Source organism: Panthera leo, chromosome E3 (assembly GCF_018350215.1).
Source record: "Panthera leo isolate Ple1 chromosome E3, P.leo_Ple1_pat1.1, whole genome shotgun sequence".
Classification (NCBI taxonomy): Eukaryota; Metazoa; Chordata; class Mammalia; order Carnivora; family Felidae; genus Panthera; species Panthera leo.
This window is the reverse complement of record NC_056694.1, coordinates 7,611,646-7,632,525: the sequence shown is the minus strand read 5'-3', so window position 1 is coordinate 7,632,525 and position 20,880 is coordinate 7,611,646. Positions and strand designations below refer to the sequence as shown.

The 20,880-nt window shown below is 51.0% G+C and overlaps 1 protein-coding gene and 1 long non-coding RNA gene across 10 annotated transcripts in view; one reads left to right on the top strand and one right to left on the bottom strand.

Annotated features, from left to right (window-relative positions):
• The window catches only part of ZAN (zonadhesin), a 38,493-nt gene extending 22,844 nt beyond the window's left edge, over positions 1-15,649 (bottom strand). For 3 of the 8 annotated variants that reach the window (XM_042921967.1, XM_042921971.1, XM_042921969.1), the window contains exons 1-16: positions 15,462-15,649; positions 14,265-14,317; positions 13,629-13,775; positions 13,185-13,456; positions 12,918-13,005; positions 12,064-12,216; positions 9,219-9,383; positions 8,564-8,655; positions 8,287-8,365; positions 7,996-8,142; positions 7,197-7,468; positions 6,830-6,914; positions 3,902-6,352; positions 2,882-3,066; positions 342-483; positions 56-175 (exon numbers count right to left, since the gene is read on the bottom strand). In XM_042921967.1, the coding sequence (XP_042777901.1) occupies positions 56-175; positions 342-483; positions 2,882-3,066; positions 3,902-6,352; positions 6,830-6,914; positions 7,197-7,468; positions 7,996-8,142; positions 8,287-8,365; positions 8,564-8,655; positions 9,219-9,383; positions 12,064-12,216; positions 12,918-13,005; positions 13,185-13,456; positions 13,629-13,775; positions 14,265-14,317; positions 15,462-15,538 (4,528 nt within the window). In that variant the 5' untranslated portion in view covers positions 15,539-15,649. The remainder of the gene's footprint in view (positions 1-55; positions 176-341; positions 484-2,881; positions 3,067-3,901; positions 6,353-6,829; positions 6,915-7,196; positions 7,469-7,995; positions 8,143-8,286; positions 8,366-8,563; positions 8,656-9,218; positions 9,384-12,063; positions 12,217-12,917; positions 13,006-13,184; positions 13,457-13,628; positions 13,776-14,264; positions 14,318-15,461) is intronic. The other 5 variants (XM_042921972.1, XM_042921973.1, XM_042921974.1 and 2 more) reach the window with 5 other exon arrangements.
• Positions 9,911-16,377, top strand: LOC122209792. Of its 2 annotated transcripts, none has more exons than XR_006197756.1 (3): positions 9,911-9,986; positions 11,659-11,756; positions 15,637-16,377. It is a non-coding gene; the product is annotated as an uncharacterized LOC122209792 (long non-coding RNA). The 2 variants fall into 2 exon arrangements; XR_006197755.1 differs by having other exon boundaries at positions 11,659-11,760.
• Positions 16,378-20,880: the final 4,503 nt, after the last annotated feature.

Genomic DNA, 20,880 nt, shown 5'->3' with positions numbered 1-20,880 from the left:
TGTTCCCAGCTGTTCTGAACTTGGACCCCTGGCCCAGGCATCTCCAGGGCCATACCTGTCGAGTTGCCACAAGGTTGGGCCAAGACGTAGGTGCATTTGCCCATGAAGTTGAAGTGTCTTCCATCAAAGGTGAGATAGTGCGGGTCTCCGTAGACGGTGCAGGTGGCGGTGCCTGCTGGGGAGGAGGAGGGTGGGGGGCACAGGCAGCGGGCTGCTGCCACTGCTCCAAGCAGCACCTCACCCACCCGGTGGCGTGCCCCGGCTCCTCTGGTCAAGGAACCCTGGTGTCATACCCACTCTGACCAGCTGGCTGGCGGGGTAGCGTGCAGGGAGGGGCTCACCATAGGGCTGGCATCCGTAGTGGCCGTTCTTCAGCTGGCACACTGTGTGAGTCCCACACTGAGAGATCTGGCACTCCATCCGACTGCCAGGCCTGCAGCGGCAACGTTCTGTGCAGTTCGAGCTGAACCACTCTGCCCCAGGCTGGGAGCAGGGGGTCCGGAGTTAGACACTATAGCTCTGGGGACCCTTCCCCCTTCACCACCACACCTGCAGACCTCACTTGGCGCATAATCTTCCTCTTCCCACGGCCCTGCCAGATAGCCCTGCTCACCACAGGACATTTGCACGTGCTTCCCTCTTGTCCTGGAATGCTCTTCCCCCTCCTTTCTAAATCATTTTTATGTAACCAGCTCAAGGGTCACTACTTTCTCAGGAAGACTTCTCAGACTCCCTGACGAGGTCACCCTCACCGCTTTGGGTACCTTTCCTTCCCAGGACTTACCACAACTGTACTTTCGTATTAATTCCTGTGATTGTTTGATTGCAAGCACTCTGTGAGGGACCATGGCTCTTTACTCACTATCAGAGCCGCAACACATCGCACAGTGCTTGGCAGGAGCTCTCATCCAAGAAACCTTTGCTGTTGGGGCGCCTGGATGACTCAGTCAGTTAAGCTTCCGACTCCTAGTTTCGGCTCAGGTCATGACCTTATGGTTTGTGAGTTCAAGCCCCGTATTGGTCTCTTTGCTGACAGTGGGGAGCCTGCTTGAGATTCTCTCTCCTTCTCTCTCTGCCCCTGCCCCCCACACACACACAATAAATAAACAATAAAGAAAAAGAAACCTATGCTGTGTCATAGTGAACCAAGATCCAATGTATCCCGCGGAATCTAAGAGCATTAGGAGAGCAAGGACCATGCCCTGTTTGGGATGGCCCCAATTCCAGGAGGGTGGAAAGGACTCAAGAAACGTTCCTTGAATGCATAAATGAATGTATAAGAAATGCATACATGACTCCAGGGGCAGGCAAGAAATGCTTAATGCTAATGGTTGTGATAGATCTTTCTGAGGCTGAAACTAATCCTAACACTGACACAGGGACACCCAGGAGACTAGTTAAAGGGAGGAAGGGGAGAAAGTGGTCCTCAAAGAGGCAGATAGGAACTCAGATGATCCATGGGGAAGAACACCTGAAGCTGAGACAAGCCACTGGACACTAGTGAAGAGCTTAATGCACTTTTTTTTTTTTTAAGTAGGGTCCACGCCCAACGTGGGCTTGAACTCACAACCCTGGGATCAAGAGTCACACACTCTACCAGCTGGGCCAGCCAGATGCCCCTGGCTTAATGCACTCATAATAGGTTGTGTATGATATTTACCATAATTAGCTAATAATAGTAACATTTATTAAGTACTTGGCCTGTGTTCAGACCTAATTTCAGCTTCACAACAGCCTTATGAGGTAGGTAGAAATTATTGTGTACACATTTCGTAGACACAGACACAGATCTGAAGAGATAAAGACACTTGCCCAAGGTCACCCAGCAAGTGAATGCTGGAGCCCAGATTTAAAAAAAAAAAAATCTTTTTTTTAAAATGTTTATGTACTTTTGAGAGAGACAGAGACAGAATGCAGGCTCTGAGCTGTCAGCACAGAGCCAGACGCAGGGCTCAAACCCAAGAACCGTGAGATCATGACCTGAACCAAAGTCAGACGCTTAACTGACTGAGCCATGCAGGTGCCCCTGCTGGAGCCCAGATTTAAAGGCTCTGTCCAATACAGTGGCTACCAGCCACATGTGGCCATCGAGCTCTTGAAACGTGGCTGGCTCAAATTGAGATATGCCGTAAGTATAACATACACACTGGATTTTGAAGAATTAGTATGGAGGGGGGAAGGAATATAAATGATCTCATTAATAATTATTAGTTACATGTTGAAATGAGAATATTTGAGATTGAGTACATTACTGGAATTAATTTAACCTGTTTCTTTTTACTTTTTAAAAATGTGGCTATTAGGAAATGTGAAATAAAGCATGAGGCTTGTGTGCTATTTCTTCTGGACAGCGCTGGCTCAGAGCCTGCGCTCACGTGGAACCTTCCCAGGGGGGCCACCAATTAGGGGAGACAAAACAGTAACTCCTCTGTTTTGACAGGATATGCAAGCTCCTTTGGAAGAAGATTCTGGAATGCTGTGTTCTGCCTTGGACACTCCTGAAGTTCTACTCAGCATCTGGGCTCCCTGTACATGCAGGGACCCCCCCGGCTTTCCTCAGGATGGAGATGGGGGCCTTGGACCACCAGGTTGGCCCAGTATCTCATGCGTGGGGCTACAGGATTATGGAATGTTCTGCACAGTCTAGCCTAGCTGAGCCAAAGTGAGTACTCAGCACCTATTTATTGTAGGAACAGAGATGACCATCAAAAGCCATATTTGGAATGAATGACTCCAATATTGCATAACCTCTGCTTGTGAGCTGGCCCCTTGGGACTATCCCACGGGGACAGTCATCTCGTCTCGGGAGCAGATGGAGCCAGAACCCAGGTGTTCCACTCACAATCTCCCTCGGGGGCTCTGGGCACCCCAGCGGCCTTACCTTATAGTAATTGTTGTTGTAGAAGCAATTGCAGGACGAGGCATTGATGCAGAGGGATCCCCGAAACAAGAAGCCAGAATTGCAGACACAGCCAGGTTTGCAGGGGGGCCCACAGTTGGGCTTGGGTCTCTCACAGGATGCTGGGCAGGTGCAGTGCTCATAGTGGGCATTTGGGGGACACCTCGCTGAGAGGAAAACAGCCTGCATCAAGCCTTCACTCTACCGCTTTTTTCAGGGAGACTTCCTGTTCTCCTATACCCCCACACTCAAGTTCTCTACAAAGCAAGTCCATAATTTAGCCATAAAGAGGAGCGAAGATCCCTCATATGGATGGACTTGAATTTCTACAACACGGAAGAACCTTGAAAACATGATGGGAGGGAAAGAAGCCAGTCCAAAAGACCACATAGTACATCATGCTCCATGTATGCAATGTCTAAAAGAGGTAAATCCACAGAGACAGGAAGTTGATTAGTGGTTGCCAGGGCTTGGGGCATGGTGGGGGTTTGGGGAGAATGTGGAGTGACTGCTAATGGGTTTCTTTTTGGGGTGATAAAAACGTTCCAGAATTAGAAACTGATGTTTGCACAACGTTGTAAATATACGAAAACCACTGAATTGCAAACTTTAAAAGGATGCGTCTTATACTATATGAATTATATCTCTATAAAGAGGAAGGCGTGTGGCATGCGACTGGCCCAGTCAGTGGAGCATGCAACTCTTGATCTCAGGGTTGTGAGTTAGAGCCCCACGTTGGGTGTAGAGATTACTTAAAAATAGAATCTTAAAAAAAAAAAAAAGATGCTGTAAGTTCGGGACTTGACTCCCAACAACCTCCACCCCACCCATGCTCTGCTTCCCTCTTGGTCGGGGTGGTCCTCATTTTTTCAAAAGTTAACATGTCGCATTCATCTCTCTTCTAAGACTGCAGTTTTCTATTAGAAGCATCCATTTACCTAATTCTCTCTCCTACTCATGATCTCTTACTTTCTGCTGTCGGTTCGATGCTGTGTCACATACCTGGAGTGCGTCCAGGGGTTGTAGCGGTCGTGGAGGTACTTGGAGCGGTAGAAGGCATCACCAAGACTGTTGGCCCAATGGGTACAAGTGTTGGGCTGGGCTGGGGTATTGTAGGAACTGTGTGCCATTCAGTGGCAAAAGTAGATATTTTTGTGGGGATGGTGGGGTTTTTTGTAGGGACAGTGGGTTTTTCAGTAGGGATGGTGGTTTTTTCTGTGGGGATGGTAGGCCTTCCAGTAGGGACGGTGGTCTTTTCAGTGAGGACAGTGGATTTTTCTGTGGGGATGGTGGTCTTTTCAGTAGGGGTGGTAGGCCTTTCAGTGGGGACAGGGGGTTTTTCTGTGGGAACTGGAGACCTTTCAGTGGGGATGGTGGGTTTCTCTGTGGGAAGGGTAGGTTTTTCTGTGGGGATGGTGGTCTTTTCAGTAGGGGTGGTGGGTTTTTCTGTGGGGATGGTAGGCCTTTCAGTAAGGACGGTGGGTTTTTCTGTGGGAAGGGTAGGTTTTTCTGTGGGGATGGTGGGCCTTTCAATGGAGACAGTGGGTTTTTCTGTAGGAACTGTGGGCCTTTCAGTGGGGACGGTGGGTTTTTCTTTAGGAAGGGTAGGTTTTTCTGTGGGGATGGTGGTCTTTTCAGTAGGGGTGGTGGGTTTCTCTGTGGGAAGGGTAGGTTTTTCTGTGGGGATGGTGGGCCTTTCAGTGGGGACGGTGGGTTTTTCTGTGGGAAGGGTAGGTTTTTCTGTGGGGATGGTGGGCCTTTCAGTGGGGACGGTGGGTTTTTCTGTGGGGATGGTAGGCCTTTCAGTAGGGACAGGGGGGTTTTCTGTGGGAAGGGTAGGTTTTTCTGTGGGGATGGTGGTCTTTTCAGTACGGGTGGTGGGTTTTTCTGTGGGGATGGTAGGCCTTTCAGTAAGGACGGTGGGTTTTTCTGTGGGAAGGGTAGGTTTTTCTGTGGGGATGGTGGGCCTTTCAATGGAGACAGTGGGTTTTTCTGTAGGAACTGTGGGCCTTTCAGTGGGGACGGTGGGTTTTTCTTTAGGAAGAGTAGGTTTTTCTGTGGGGATGGTGGTCTTTTCAGTAGGGGTGGTGGGTTTCTCTGTGGGAAGGGTAGGTTTTTCTGTGGGGATGGTGGGCCTTTCAGTGGGGACGGTGGGTTTTTCTTTAGGAAGGGTAGATTTTTCTGTGGGGATGGTGGTCTTTTCAGTAGGGGTGGTGGATTTCTCTGTGGGAAGGGTAGGTTTTTCTGTGGGGATGGTGGGCCTTTCAGTGGGGACGGTGGGTTTTTCTGTGGGGATGGTAGGCCTTTCAGTAGGGACAGGGGGGTTTTCTGTGGGAAGGGTAGGTTTTTCTGTGGGGATGGTGGGTTTTTCTGTGGGAAGGGTAGATTTTTCTGTGGGGATGGTGGGCCTTTCAGTGGGGACGGTGGGTTTTTCTTTAGGAACGGTAGGTTTTTCTGTGGGGATGGTGGTCTTTTCAGTAGGGGTGGTGGGTTTTTCTGTGGGGATGGTAGGCCTTTCAGTAAGGACAGTGGGCTTTTCCGTGGGAAGGGTAGGTTTTTCTGTGTGGATGGTGGGTTTTTCTGTGGGAAGGGTAGGTTTTTCTGTGTGGATGGCGGAACTTTCAGTGGGGACAGTGGGTTTTTCTGTGGGCACTGTGGGCCTTTCAGTGGGGACGGTGGGTTTTTCTTTAGGAAGGGTAGATTTTTCTGTGGGGATGGTGGTCTTTTCAGTAGGGGTGGTGGGTTTCTCTGTGGGAAGGGTAGGTTTTTCTGTGGGGATGGTGGGCCTTTCAGTAAGGACGGTGGGTTTTTCTGTGGGAAGGGTAGATTTTTCTGTGGGGATGGTGGGCCTTTCAGTGGGCATAGTGGGTTTTTCTATGGGGACAGTGGACCTTTCAGTGTGGATGGTGGTCCTTTCAGTGTGGACAGTAGGTCTTTCTGTGTGGACAATGGGCTCTTCTGTGGAGATACTGGGCTTTTCAGGGGGTATAGTGGACTTTTTAGTGGGGATGGTAGGCTTTCCAGTGGGGATGGTAGGTTTTCCAGTGGAGATGGTGGGCTCTTTGGGAAGGACAGTGGTCTCTTCAGAGGGCACAATGGTCTCTTCAGAGGGGACAGTGGGTTTTTTAGTGGGAATAGTGGGCTTTTCTGTTGGGACTATGGGCTTTACTGTGGTGACAGTGGGTTTTTCTGTGAGGGCCATAGGTTTTATTTGGGGTGTCATAGGTTTTTCTGTGGGGGTCATGGGTTTTCCTGTGAGGGCCATGGGTTTTTCTGTGAGGACAGTGGATATTTCACTGGGGACAGTGGGTTTTTCTGTGGTGGCCATAGGTTTTTCTTTGGGGACTGTAGGTTTTTCTGTGGGAGTCCTAGGTTTTTCTGTGGAGACAAGGGTTTCAGAAGGGCCAGTGGGGGGAACTGGAGATTTGGAAGGAAGCACTGTTGGCATAGTTCCTGCAAAGAAAAAACAAACAAACAAACAAACAAACAAACCCTGGAGTTTAGTCGAAACCAGACCACCACCCTCTTCACTCACTTCCAATTGGAGTGGGTGGCCTCAAAGGGTAATTTATTCACACCTCTCCTTCTACTCCCAACCCCAACCTTCACTCAACAAACTCTCAACAAGCACTGCTCCTAATAAATATCAGACGTCATGCCAGATACAAACGACACAACATGAATAGGATGTGGGTCCTCCCTTCAGGATCGCCATCTACTGGGTAAGGAATTCTGGATCTAGCCACAGAAATTCACTGCATCAAAGTCACATGCGCACACGCAAGCATCCTGATGCCACCGAGAAGGCAGAATGTAGAACACAAAGCAGTGTGAAAATACAAGCACAGGAGAGAACTTGATTTTCAGCCATCTGACAGATGGTCATCCCAGAGCACCGCCCCCTTTCCGGGGCCTTGAGTTTTGTTTTACCTCTACAAGTCCCGTGATTGATCAAGATAAAACCCACAGCGACAACAAAGGCAGTGTTGGTCCCTCTGATGGCCTCCAATATCAGCTGAAGGGAATGAAGGACAGAGAAGAGAGAAGTCCAACTGAATCCATGGCACCTCAAGGATTCTCCCAGACAGCCTGTCCTCTGCCAAAAGGTCACCTTGTTCTAGGCTCAACAGTCCAATTCTGCCCTCACTCCTTTTCAGGATGCAGATATCCCTCTCAGGGACACTGAGTTCACCTCTGCTCTGCCCCCTTTCCAGCGTCCCATCTCCTCAGCCCTGATTGTCCCCGGGTACTATGTCCCCCTCACCGGGCCCCACACAGGGCCCACTCTGTCTCTCACCTGCATGGGCTGTTGATGCCCCGAAGGGATAGTGACGGAGGTGTTCAGCCAGTCGGGGCTCTGAGACCCAACGCGGTGCCAGAGAGAAGTCGGGAAACTGCCTGCGGGACTCTCCAGCAGGAGACTGAGTTTAGCGCCCTCTCCTAGGCCGTACATGTGGTAAGCAAACTCCACACAGATCGCACTCGGGGCACAGAAGGGCCGGCTCACCAGTCTGCAAGACTGGCCTGCCTCAGAGAACTTGTCAGCCTCGAAATAGATATAGCGACCTTCTGGGCAAAAGAAGGGAATCAAAAGAAGGGCAAGATGACAACCCCCACCCCCACCCTGAGGACACTCTCGTGTTGTTTTCCCTAGCGACACCTTGCAAACGAGGGTTTGACGCGAACACCCAAACTCCCCACGCTGTAAGCGGGTTTTTTTTTTTCCTACTTGTTTTGGACTTCTAACTGAAGAAGGTAGGATCAGAAAGAAAGGGAAAACCAAACGAGCAACCCAGATTCCTTTGCTGGCTGCACCAGTAAATGTCTTAACTGAAAATGAGATTGTGGATTTTGAAGGCTCGGGCTCAGTGAAGTGAGTTGCCTGGATTTTCTGGCGGTTTCAGTGACCCCACAGGCAGGAGAATCTTCAACCCGTTCGATTTCTGTCATCTCCCCAGCTCGGACCCATGGTGGCTTCCCAATAAACACCTGCCAGCTGACCGTCGCCACCTACAATATCTTCTCCCAGGAATCATACCAGCCAACTCCCCAGTAATCCGTTGGCTACGGGATTGGGAGATCCTCAATCTCCTCACCTCCATTAAGGGAACCTCCAAAAGCGCCTGTACCCTGGATGTGCATATTTTTACTTCCCCGGGTCCATTGTCCACCGTCCTCTGATGCCTGGGCCCAGTCACAGAAGGGATGGGCATCATCGTCAAAGTCACACTGAGGAAAGCTCTCTAGGGGATCAAAATGGGAGATGTGAGAAATTTGGGCCATGCCCTCTATTTCTCCCCAATCTTACCCTCCCACCCCCCCCCACCCCCACCGCCCGTTTTGATGATCTGGTGGAGGCCCTGCTCCTCCCAGGGCCTTGCTCTCACCCCCACAGGGAGCAATGCTGATCGCATCCACTGCCACAGCAGGCTCTGGGGTCTCTCCAAACACACCCACCACAGTGAACTGAAGAGAGAGAGAGAGAGAGAGAAAGGGGACTGGGAGTGAAAAAAGAGCCCAGATGCCCAAACCACCCCCCCACCATCTAATTTTACTCTATTCAGGAACCCAGACACCCTACTCCCAGCGCCCAGACCCTCACTCCACTTCAATATCAGAAGTGCCTACCCTGTGCAAGGGGTCCTGACCTTTGCTCCTCTGTACCTGAATTTGTCCCTGGGCTGTGTAATTGACAGTAACAGGCTGCCAATTGGGTCCAGGTTGTCCTGAGAAGAGAGTGTGTTTCCTGATGCTGCCTGCAAATGAAAGGAATCAGAGAGAGAATTGCCTTATTAAGGGGACTGAAAATGACCTCAAACCTGTACTCAGGGGGCGCCTGGGTAGCTCCGTGGGTTCAGCGTCTGACTTTGGCTCAGGTCATGATCTCACGGTCTGTGAGCTCGAGCCTCACGTCGAGCTCTGTGCTGACAGCTCAGAGCCCGGAGCCTGCTTCACATTCTGTGTCTCCCTCTTTCTCTGTCCCTCCCTTGCTCACGCTCTGTCTCTCTCTCTGTCTCTCAAAAATAAACAATTTTTAAATTAGGAAAAAAAATCCCATACTCAGAAAGAGGAGTAGCTAAGGGAATACTGGGAGTGTATCCCCTTCTCCCAAATGCAAGCACATCCTTCTCTCTCACTCTCCTGGTACTTTTATCTGTTTTTCTAGAAGCCAGCACTCTCCCAGCTCCCCAATTCTACGCCACACAATAATCTTGCATATATCCTAGATTTCCCTAGAAATATGGGATGCCCCATATTTTCCTGTCAACTCAACCCTGGGAGACGAGATAAGCATAAATCCTGCAAATGCCAGTCTCACCCAAGACAGAAGCATAGATGGCGAGGGCTGCACCAGGTGACTGGCCATAGAGGATGTAGTGGAAGGACAGGCTCAAACAGCCAGAGGACTGGCTCAGGGGGCTCAGGAGGACAGATTTCTGCCGCGGTTTTGCATTCTTGGGGTCCAGGAGCATGTAGAAGCCACCTATAAAGTAAAAGGCCAGTTAGGTGGGGCGGCTGAAATTGGGGGATAGGACCCTGTGACCGCAGGGGTCCCGGGCCTGGGAAGCCCCAACAGCTGCCTGGGATCGGCCAGCGATGAGGTGGGCCTCCATCTGTCCGAGGCCTTCGAACTTTCCAGAAATGCTTGGCAAGACTGGGTAAGGGCGCAGGCACCACCATATGAAACGCAGCATCCTCTCAGAAGCAGCAGCCAGAACCTTGTCCTTTGGGTTGTGACGCTTTAGGTCCCCCAGGGTCATATCCTCTTCCTTTTCTGGACCCACGGGACAGAGCTGATTCACACAAACTGGTGAGAGAGGACTGGTCTGACGCCTAGAAGCCGGCATCTTCCCACCCCACCCCCTCCGGCAGTTCAAGCAGCCAATCAACCTGGACCTCGCTCCGTGACGCAACTGGTAGCCGGGGGAAAAAGTTAGGCTGCGCAGGCGCGCTGCGTCTTGACTCCCGAGCGGTCCTGCCTGGTGAGCGCGCACGCACAAGGCCTGGAAAGGCGGCCTCGGGGAGACCGAATAGAGGGCAGAAGGGGAGGGAAGAGAAAAGAGAGGAAACATCAGGGAAGGAGGAGGTAAGGGGAAGGAGGGAAGTGGTAAATGGTGAAAGAAAACGCCAGGAGGGCGCTAATGGGATAGCTGGTTGGTGGAAAGGAGAAGTGGGAGTAAAAGAAAAGACGGAAAAATAGAAGGAAGCAAGCTGGAAAAAGGAGGAGAGAGAAAATGGAAACAACAACCAACATTTACTGAAACTACTGAGGCTCGGCTTGGGGGTGCTAATACTGGGAGGCGGGGGTGATGCGGAGATGGGCTGGCCCTGCCCTGATCTCCAGGGCTTCGGAAGGGAAGGGGAGAGGAGGTTCTCAGGGTCTTTCTAGAAGGCGGACCTCGGAGGCAGCAGGAACAGCAAGAAAGCTCAGAGGAAGGAGATCTTGCATTTGGAGTGAGCAGAAAGGGCTTCTGGGCGCTGGGGGCAGACGGAGGGGAAAAGGACAGAAAAATGAAGGGAGAGGATTGAGAATGGAGAAATGCAAGGGGCCAGAGAACAAAGAAGAGAATTTAGAAAAGAAATCAGGGAGCGGGGTTCTCATGTTTGACCTGCACAGCTTGGCGTGCGTGGCGTGTGCTCTGTGAGGACTGGAGAGGCACGTTGTGTGGAGAAGACAGGAAGAGAGGTAGCTGCTGTGGGCGAGAGAAAAGGAGCAGAGAGGCACAGGGAAGGAAGGAAGGAAGGAAGGAAGGAAGGAAGGAAGGAAGGGAGGGAGGGAGGAAGGGAGGGAGGAAGGGAGGGAGGGGGGTGGGGGAGAAAGTAGAAAGGGGGAAGGAAGGGAGGGAGGGGTCATCCGTGAAAAGAAAAGCCCAGTCTAGAGCACAGAGAGAGATGGTGGGAAAGAAGCTACGGACAGACATGGATGCAATGGAAGAGGAAACATATTGCCTGGCTTATTACAAAAGCCTTGTAACTATATACATATGTATATGTTTATTTTAGAGAGAGAGCACGCACACGTGCGTGAGTGGGGGAGGGGCAGAGAGAGAGGGAGGCAGAGAATCCAAAGCAGACTCCAGGCTCAGAGCTGTCAGCACAGAGCCCGACATAGGGCTCGAACTCACGAACCATGAGATCACAACCTGAGCCAAAGTCGGACATTTAATCGACTGAGCCACCCAGTTGCCATATTGCAAAAGCTTTCTAAATGGCCTCTCTGCATCTGCCTTTGGCCGTTCCCTTTAGCGTATTCTCAACGCAAAAACAAAAACAAAAAACCCCAGGTGATCCTTTTAAACATAAGGCAGATTTAGTCACTCCTCTGTTCCAAATCCTGCAAAGGCTCCCCATCCACATCCACATAGAATCAAAGCCACAGTCCCGACCATGGCCTTCAAGGCTCCAAGTCATCAGCCCTGCCTAGGACTGCTCTAAGCTCCTCTTCTCTATCCTTGCTAGGTGGCCTCTTGTATCTCAGCACCTCCCCTACCTCCTAGCTCACTGCTACCTCAGGACCTTTGCATGGCTGGCCCCTCGGCTTAGAATGTTCTTCCCCTCTATATGTTCACTCCGTCACTCCTTCACTTGCTTCAAGTTTATGCTCAAATATGACCTGAATGAGACCTACCCTGACACCTTGTTTAAAACTCACAACCCCCCCCCCCGCCTTAACTCCTGCACTCCCAATCCCCTCATTTTGTTTGACTTTCATTTTTCAATAGTCCTGCTATAACTATATAATTTATTTCTTGTTTTAGGAACCATCTTCCTCTCACCCCCTGCCACTCCTAGTCTGTTTTGTAAGCTGATGTATCTCAAGGGCCTGGAACAGCACCTGGCACATCATAGGCGCTCAGTAGGTACTTGTTGAATGAATGGATGAACGAATGAATGAAGAATGCATGAATGAATGGTGCCAGGGAAGGGAGGTGAGGAGTAGGCTGTGTTGGGTCTGCCCGGTGGGGTTTGTGGGATGGCAGTGGGGGAAGCTGGGGTGTGGAGTTTGCTTTCTGCTGAGTAACTTGCGCTCAGCGAGGTTTGAGGTTGCTGGGGCTTACATCCCATGGCAGTTACTGTGCGGTAGTCAGGCAAACATCGTAAACTCCTGCAGAGGTCACTAGAAGCCCACAAAGTCAAAGGACGGAAGTGTGCTCATTACTCACCACCAGGGCTAGAGAAATCGTCCTCAGGCCCCACTTTCAGCACCCCGGACGACCCCTTCTTCTGGACCCACTTGGCCCCAGAGGCTGTCGGGATCCAGCTCCAGCCACAGAGATCATTTGGAATGTCAAAGCTGCACATTTGCATCATGCAGACTGAGGGGAGAAAGAGCGGGGTGGGGAGGGAGGGAGGATTTAGCTTGTTCTAGAAGGATGCAGCTCTCAAAAGTATGCCCCAGTGTGGGCATACTCAGAATTCTGAGTCCCAATACTGTGGGACCCAATTCTGAGTCAGAATACCGTGAGCCACGGGGGGCTTTGGAGCCAGATACAATTCCACTCCTCAACGGCTTATTCCTGGGACATGTTACAGAACCTGCCCAAGCCTCAGTTTCCTCATCTATAACTGGGAACGACAGCACCCGCCTATCTCACTTTAGATCATTTGTGGAGAGCCACTAGTACAATCCTGTGCCCAGTAAGTGTTAATTACTTGGACTCAGCTTCTGGAATTTTCCTTCACTTGAGTTTGCTCCCCTTGAATCTCTATATGTCAGCTTAGAGGGCTGATTCGGGATGGATCTGGGGGAACAGCTGGAGTGACCAGACATCCAGTTTTGCGCAGGGACTGAGGCATTCCTGAGATGCAGGACTTTCTGTGCAAAAATGGGGACAGTTCAGGGCAACCCGGACTTGGTTGGTCACTCTCGGAAAGTTATTACCACAACTGTGTTCAAAGGGAACCTCTCCTTAGGTGTAGGTGCTTCAGGATTCAAAGGTGTGAGGTGTGGAAGTAGAGGGAAGCCAGAGCTGGGCGGATGGTGGAGGCAGAGAGAGAAGGAGGGACAGGGGCTCACTCCGATTGCAGGAGCCCCTGTGGATGGAGATGGCATCCAGAGCGATGTCCAGGTAAGCTGTGCTGCCCCTCACTCCTTCAAACATCACCTGTGGGAGAAAGGAGGGGACCACGCAGCCTGTAAGCTCCTTTGCCTCAGGCCCCCACTTGTCCTGTCTGAATTCGGGTGGCCCGGCCCCGGCGCCCCCTCCTTGGCCCGGCCCCTCCTGCCCCCACCCACCCAGATTCGCCCCAGGGCCCAAGACTCTGCCCTCTGCCGCACCCTCACCCGACTGGGCAGGGCAAGCCCCATAGGCACGGTGACAGCGGTGGGAATCCAGGAGGGGTTCTGGGTGTTAGTATGTTTCCAGAGCAGGCTGGGACGCTTCTTCTTGGTGCCTCTGAGCAGCAGCAGTTTGAGCTGGGCGCCCCACGAGAGCCCAAACAGGTGGTAGGCGAAGTGCACGCAGAGGGGGCCTTGCTCCCATACGGGGGGGCTGCGTAGGCGGGCCACCCCGCCCCGGTGGAAGGTGCTTGATGCCATGTGCAGGTAGTAGCCCTCTGCGGGAGGCAGAGCCCAGGATGATGAGGAGGCCCTCCCAGCCTTGAGGGCTGCCCTCCCACCCCCTTCCCAGAGCCCAGGCGTCCACTTCCAGCTGCCTCCCTTCTCCCTGCACCTGCGTCTGCCCATGCCTACCTCCTAGCTGTCTCCTTAAACCTTAGGCTTCCTTACCTCCGTTGGGGTAGCCCCCGGGGGGACCCGTACTGCCGATGGGGGAGGGTCCACTGGCTCGAGTCCAGTCCCCGTCGTCTGTGGACACTTGGGTCCAATCACAGAGGGGGTTGGAGTTATCCTCAAAGTCACACTGAGTGAGAACAGCTGGGAAGAAAGGGCCGCTCTGAGGCCAGGAGAGGGGAGAGGGCCAGCCCCAGAGCCAAACTGGGGGTCGGGGGTTAGCAGGATTGCTTAGCTTAGAGAAGGCAGCCACTATGTGGGTCCAGAGCACAGATTTGGAAAAGAGAATCTGAGAAATAAGAATCTCGTAGGAGAAATTCAGGGCGGGGTGGGGCAGGGCAGAAGGACTTCTAGGACAGGGGTCGCACACTGAGGTCCCGGGGGGATGGGTTCATCTGGGCAGACAGGCTTTGTCTGGATGCATACATTTTGTTGTTGTTAACCTGAACACGAATCTTCTAGGTAGGGCTTAGACTCCACTCTTCCATGGTCCCTCCACCCTCTATTCATCCAAGGACTGCCCTCCACACATCATTATGTGTTTATGCCATCGCCCAGCCCAGAGGGCCCTTGAGGTGGCCACCCTGCCCTGGGGAAGGAGAAAGGTCTGAGTGGTGCTGGTTTCCAACTCACAGTTATCCCTAGAGTTGCGGGCAACTGGCTTCCATTCTGAAGGCTTCCCCTTCCTTGGGGTTGGAGAAGGAAAAAGAAAAGTAATACTTGTCATCATCAAGAATCATAAGCCTCATTGATCGTGAGCTTTCTGAGTGGTTCTTCATGAAGGATTTCTTGGTATTCATACTGCACCAAAGTGTAGGCGGCGAACATATATTTGTCTTCTTTAAGGTTTTCAAAAGGCCGGGCGCTTGGGTGGCTCAGTCGGTTGAGCGACTGACTTCGGCTCAAGTCATGATCTCACTGCTTGTGGGTTCGAGCTGCACATCAGGCTCTGTGCTGACAGCTCAGAGCCTGGAGCCTGCTTCAGATTCTGTGTCTCCTTCTCTCTCTATGGCCCTCCCCAACTTGTGCTCTCTCTCTCAAAAAATAAACATTAAAAAAAAAAAAAAGAAGGCCCCCAACCTCCTCACGTTAAATTCTCATCTGTCTCCTAAAAATAAAATAAAATAATGAGTGTCTCTCCTCGGAGCGCCTCACTGGTTCCCTCCGTGCCTCTGTGACGTGTGTTGGAGCCTCCCTGGAGGAGGAACCCGATCGTGTGTCTGGCAGTTCTCAAGCAGTGCCTCCGCGTTTACACCTGGGGACACCCCTTCCTTCGAGCTGAGGTCCTCTTGTGCTGAAGCCTAAGTTCTCCCCTTAGAGCGGGGACCCTGGGTCCCATGCTGCCCTAGCTACATGCCACTGAACATACAGATGAATAACACAGGGATGGCGCCTCCTCGCCCTAGGAATAACACACAGACGCTCACTGCGCCTCCCCAGATGGTGTAGGCCAAACAGAATAGCCCTTTGCCATCCATGCACAAGTTCGGCTTGCTCAAATCCCACAAAACAAGCTCCAGGACACCAAGCCATCTATCATTTCTTGCTGCCTCTACCGGAAGTCTCCTGTCTGCTGGGTTTGCCCTGGGTTTGGTCCGTTTCCCGAAGGCCCAGCCTCTCCTCTCGTCTCTCCTTGCTCTTTCTAACATCTGGGCTCTGTCCTCTGAGCTTCTCACACTCCTCAGTTCTAGGCGCTTGGGTCGTGGGGTTCTCCCCACTGTTCCTGTTCATCATCCCCTTCCTCCCCACGGCTGTGCCCTTCATCGTTACCCTTTTGCCCCCCCACTCTCCCCCAGAGTCACCCCAGATCACCCCCTGAGCCCCGCTTACCGGACAGGGGCAGGCATGTGACCCTGGCCCCAGGCGGCCCCCACCAGCAGCACCAGAGTCCAGACTGGAGGAGCCATATGGGACCTCAGAGGCGGCTCTTAGGGAAGAGGGGAAGGCACAGTGAGCCCAGGCTACTTTATCTATCCCTGACCCTCCTCTCTTGACATCCTTCCAGGGATGCCATGAAAACCAGACAGAGAACACCAGAACGCTCTGGGAAATGAAAAATACAAAGGGTGGAAATTTAAAATCCAGTGAGAGGAAATGAGATGAGAGCAGGAGAGAAGGACCAAGAGAAAGACTTAGAGAAGCAGTCCAGAACGTCTAGCATCCAACCAAAGAGTTCAAATCAGAAAGACCAAAGGAAAAGAAAGGACTTCGGAAAAACCACACGAGAAGATTTCATAGGACTGAGCTACAAGTCTCTTGATGAAAAGGGGTCTCTTATGATGGGTGCAAAGACACCCATGGAAGGTCTGACATGAGATTTCAGAGTATTGGGGGAGGAGGGGAGAGAAGACCCTAACCACTTTCAGATAGAGAGAAGCAGGTCACATACTAAGGATCAGGAGTCACCATGGCATCAGGCTTTTCAATAGCAACCAGGGGTTCTAAGAGGCCGTGGAACATTGTCTGCAGAATTCCAACAGAAAATCATTTCAAATCTAAAATTCTATAGCTGGCAAAAATGGCAAAAACGACTGGCAGGTCATTACTGGCAAAGAATCGAAAAAGACAAGTCCCAGAGGAAGACGTACCACCAGCCAGTAAACATCGGAGATGTCCTGCTTCACTAGCGATAAGGAAAATGCTAATCAAAACTACAACTGTCACATTGACAACCATTTAAGAGATTGAAGGCATTGGGCATTGGCCAGGATGTGGGTAGACACACTCAAATACATTGATGCTAAGACTCTGTGTTGGTGAAAACTTCTTCAAAGGTAATCTGAAACTCTCAAACTTCCTAACATGCACGTCTTTGACCCCGCCTTACTTTTCCAAGCATCTTCCCACAGAAATACCTATTTGCACAAAATAGTAATAGAAATGCCTTTTTGCACAAAGCTGGGCACATCTTAAAGTTGGTAATTGTGGCACTGATTAGAGTAGGAAAAAAAAAAATCGAGATTACCCAAACGTTTGCCAGCAGAGATGCGGTTGGATCATAGTCAAGGACTATTTTTCACATGGAGGAATATTATGTACATATTAAAAAGAATGGCACTCCTCCAAAAGTTAAAAATAGAATTACCATAGGGCCCAGCAATTCCACTTTTGGCTGTATACCCAAAAGAATTGAAAGCAAAGATGAAGAGATAGATAACCTGGTCACCCATGTTTATGGTGGCATTATTCACCATAGCCAAAAGGTGAAGGCGACCCAAAGTCCACAAAGCCAAAAACTATGGAACATACATACAATACCATTCAGCCTTTTTTTTTCATGTTGATTTTTAATTTTTTTATTTTTTGAGAGAGACAGTGTGAACAAGGGAGGGGCAGAGAGAGGGAGACACAGAATCTGAAGCAGGCTCTAGGCTCCCAACTGTCAGCACAGAGCCCAACGCGGGGCTCGAACTCGCAAACTGCGAGATCATGACCTGAGCCGGAGTCGGATGTTTAACCGGCTGAGCCACCCAAGCGCCCCTCGTTCAGCCTTTAAAATGAAGGATGTTCTGACACATGCTGCAACACTGAGGACATTATGCTAAGTGGAATAAGCCTGACACAGAAAGACAAATAGCATATGATTCCGCTCATAGGAGATGCCTACTGTAGTCAAACTCATAGAGACAGAAAATAGAATGGTGGATGACAGGAATAAGGAGTTTTTGTTTCATGGGGACAGAATTTCAGCTAGGGAAGATGTGAAGGTTGTGTGGATGGCCAGTGGTGATGATGTCACAACGCGAATGTACTTAATGCCACTGAACTGCACACTTAAAAATGGTTAAGAAGAGGTTTGCCTGGCTGACTCGGTTGGAAAAGTGTGAGACTCTTGATCTTGGGGTCGTGAGTTCAAGCCCTATGTGGGGTACAGAGATAAATAAATTTTAAAAAAACAAAAAAAAATTTTTAAGAATTTTAATGGTTAAGATGACAAATTTTATGTTGAGTATGTTACCACAATTAAAAAATAGTTTAAAAATATTAATTGATGTTATTACACTTTGTTAAAGTTTATTCCTGGCTTAAGGAAAAACATAAAGAATGGTGGTAGAGCTGTATGCTGTGATAGTGGAAAGGGATCCTGCGTATGTTATTAAATGAAAGAGGCCGGGAGAGTCCAGAATGCAGGCAACAGGAGGGATGAGCCACCTCTGGGAAGGGACGGAGGAGACCTTGCCGACACAGGTTTAGAGACTTTCTAAACCACAAAGGGGTGGTAATCAGACAAGATGGGAAGACACATCCAGGAAGGAAGAATGTTCCAAGCTTAGAGGGAGCATGACACTTTTTTGAAGAATGGTGTGGGGGCGGCGGGGGCGGCGGGGCGGGGCGCGGAGAGGCAGGGTCCCTGGCTTGGAGGACCTTGGATGCCATAGCTTTGAAGGGCCACTAAAAGTTTTTAAGCCACCAGGGTGACTTGATCCCACGTACATTCTCCAAAGGCTTCTGTGGCAGCCTCGGCAGATAAGGACCAAAGAGAGGCTGGTTGGAGCTGGAGAGACAGGAGGGGAGACTGCGGAGGGCGAGGGATGGTGGTGCAGCTGGACGGTAACATCGAGACAGCAGGAGTGGGGAGAACTTTGCAGGAGCCAGGAACAGCGGTGCTTGTGGGCTAATCTAACCGCACCTCGTGTCCTCTTTGTTGCACAATTATTGTCCTCGTTTTCCATGTGTTGAAACTGAACTCTTCGGAAATGAAGTCCACTGTCCGGCCCAAGAGCATGGCTCCGACGGTGCCCACAGTGTGGCCTGCAGACTCCCACCGTTGTGTTGGGAACATCCAGAAGAGGTCAGGGCCCCACCCCCACCCCAGCCACAGCCACAGCAGCTCTGCTTTGACCTGTTTCATAAATGGCAGTCCTACATAAGACTGCAGCGGAAGGGTGGTTTTGCCCCTTTTGAAAAGGCTGTTGACTCTCACCGCGCATATGGAGCCGTATCTAGGCTGGAGGGCCGGTCAACAGCGAGCTGGCCTCTCCCGTCCAGATTTCCCATATCCCACCACACCCAGGTGTTTCTAAAAGCCTTCAGTTTCACTCCCTTCACCTTGGCAGCCCCCCATTCCCTATCATCAAATCCATGCCCAGCGCGGCTCAGTCGGTAGAGCATCTGACTCTTGGTTTCAGCTCAGGTCATGATTTCATGGTTGTGGGATTGAGCCACACGTTGGGCTCTGTGTGGACAGCAAGGAGCCTGCTTGGGATTCTCTCTCCCTCTCTCTCTGCCCCTACCCCACTCATGAGCATGTTCTCTCTCTCTCTCTCTCTCTCTCTCTCAAAATGAATAAACTGTAAAAAAACTTTAAAAAAAAAAATCTATGCCCAGGGGTACATCAAAGAGGGAAGTCCTAACCCCCTTCACAGTCCTGGGGATTCCTGCCCACGTGAGCCCAAAGGGACTGTGTAGGGGTCCGATCTGGGGAGAGAGCAATCCTCTGCCCCTTTTCATCAAAGTGGGGGATGTAATGGATGCCCGGCCCAAACGCTGATCTACCCTTTCTCCATACCAGGTTAGGAGAGCAGTCGAGAGAGGGACAGCGCCAGGAAATGGTTAACCCAGGGAAGAGCAACAGAAGTCAATTGATCCACAGCCCCTCCTGGTTGGGCAATAAGTCCTCCGAGGGCTGCTTTTGCTGACCTCTCTTTGGCGCCACAGAGCTGGACAATCTCAGCTTCCAACCTGTCCGGGGGTGGGGGTTGGTTCACAAGTCAGGACAGGAAGGGCTGGCGATGTGGGAGGGAGCCCCCAGGCTCTGCATTTTGGGGAGTCACGAGTGCACAAAGACCCAGAGGGCTTGTGGCTTGACCAGCCTAGCAGCTGCAGGGATAGGTATGAGAGACCCTGGTATGTGGAAACCCTGGGGACCACTCCAGAGAAGTAAAGCCGGTCTTGGCTTCACTGTGTTTTTTTGGACACTTTACTCACCCTCTCTGGTCTTTAGTGTGTGCTTCTGTAAAATGGAGAGACTAGCACGGCTAAATTTTGTTTTGTTTTGTTTTGTTTTGTTTTGTTTTGTTTTGTTTTGTTTTAAAGCAGGAATTGTGTGTGGGTCATGTAATTTTTTTCCTAATCAATTTTTAAAAATCAAGAAGAGAGAGTTCATGGACATTTGGGCATGACTTATATAAGTTGGGAAACCATACTCCTGCCTGCTTTTCTGTTGCCAGTAATCTTTCATAATGTCAGTTTTATGATGGAATTTTAGAGGAATTAACCTTGACCAGCTAGAGAAAAAAAAAAAAACAAAAAACGTAGTTAACATTCAGCTTAGGTTGCAATGTCTAATGTTGCCAACTCAACTCCAGCAACACTTGTCTTCTTTGGTGAGAAGAGGATTCTGAGCAGTTCCAGGAACATCTTAGGTGACCTGTGAGCTGGGGTCAGGCAGGTACATTTGGTCAGCCTGATGCTCAGGCCCAGGGAGAAGGTTTGGGCCAATAGGTGGCAGTCAAGGTGGGGTCTCCGGCTGCTGGAGGCGACTGAGTTGGCCTCCAGTGCTGGAGACTTGGGTCTGGGAAGGGTGGGAGGTAACTTCTGCCCATCTAGGGAGGAAGGAGGAACCCCAGGCAGGGGATGGAGCAGGGAGGAGTTGATGGAGCAGGGAGTGAGAGATGGATGGGCCTAAAGCCTCATTGACCCAGAAGTGCTCTCTCTCCTCCAGCTACTCCCTCTACGCTCCTTTCCCCGTGGTCCCCGCTTGGGGCAGAAGAGGGAACCAGGGTCAGAGAACCTGGATCCTGGTCCTTATCTTCCTCTCAGTGTCTTACGGCCTGGGCACGGCCCATAATCTCTCTGAACCTTGGTTTCTTCCTCTGCAAAATGGAGATCCTCTACCATCTCTGCCTTCCTCTCTCGGTTAGGAGAGCAAATAAGAAAATGCCCCGAGAAAGCACCTTGTAAATCGCAAAGCACTCTACAAACACAAGGCAGTGCCATTAAACAATTATGTAACCGGCTGACTCAGAACTGGGCTGTGCCGGCTCCTGTCCTGCCAGGAAGTCAGAGGAGCTGGCTGGCTGTCGTTTACCTGGTGGGACTGAAGTTTTATTCTCCCCATCCGGCAAACGGGGCTGATACTGAAGGTCTTCCTGTTTCGTGGATTGGTGGTGAGAATCACAGCAGGTCATGCCGGTGCCAGAGTTTAATAAGTTGTGAATCATCGTCATAATAGTACAGAAGAGAGTTCACACTCCCTGCCTGTGCCTGAAAAACATCTGGAATCTGGAGACACCCTCCCTCCTTGGGT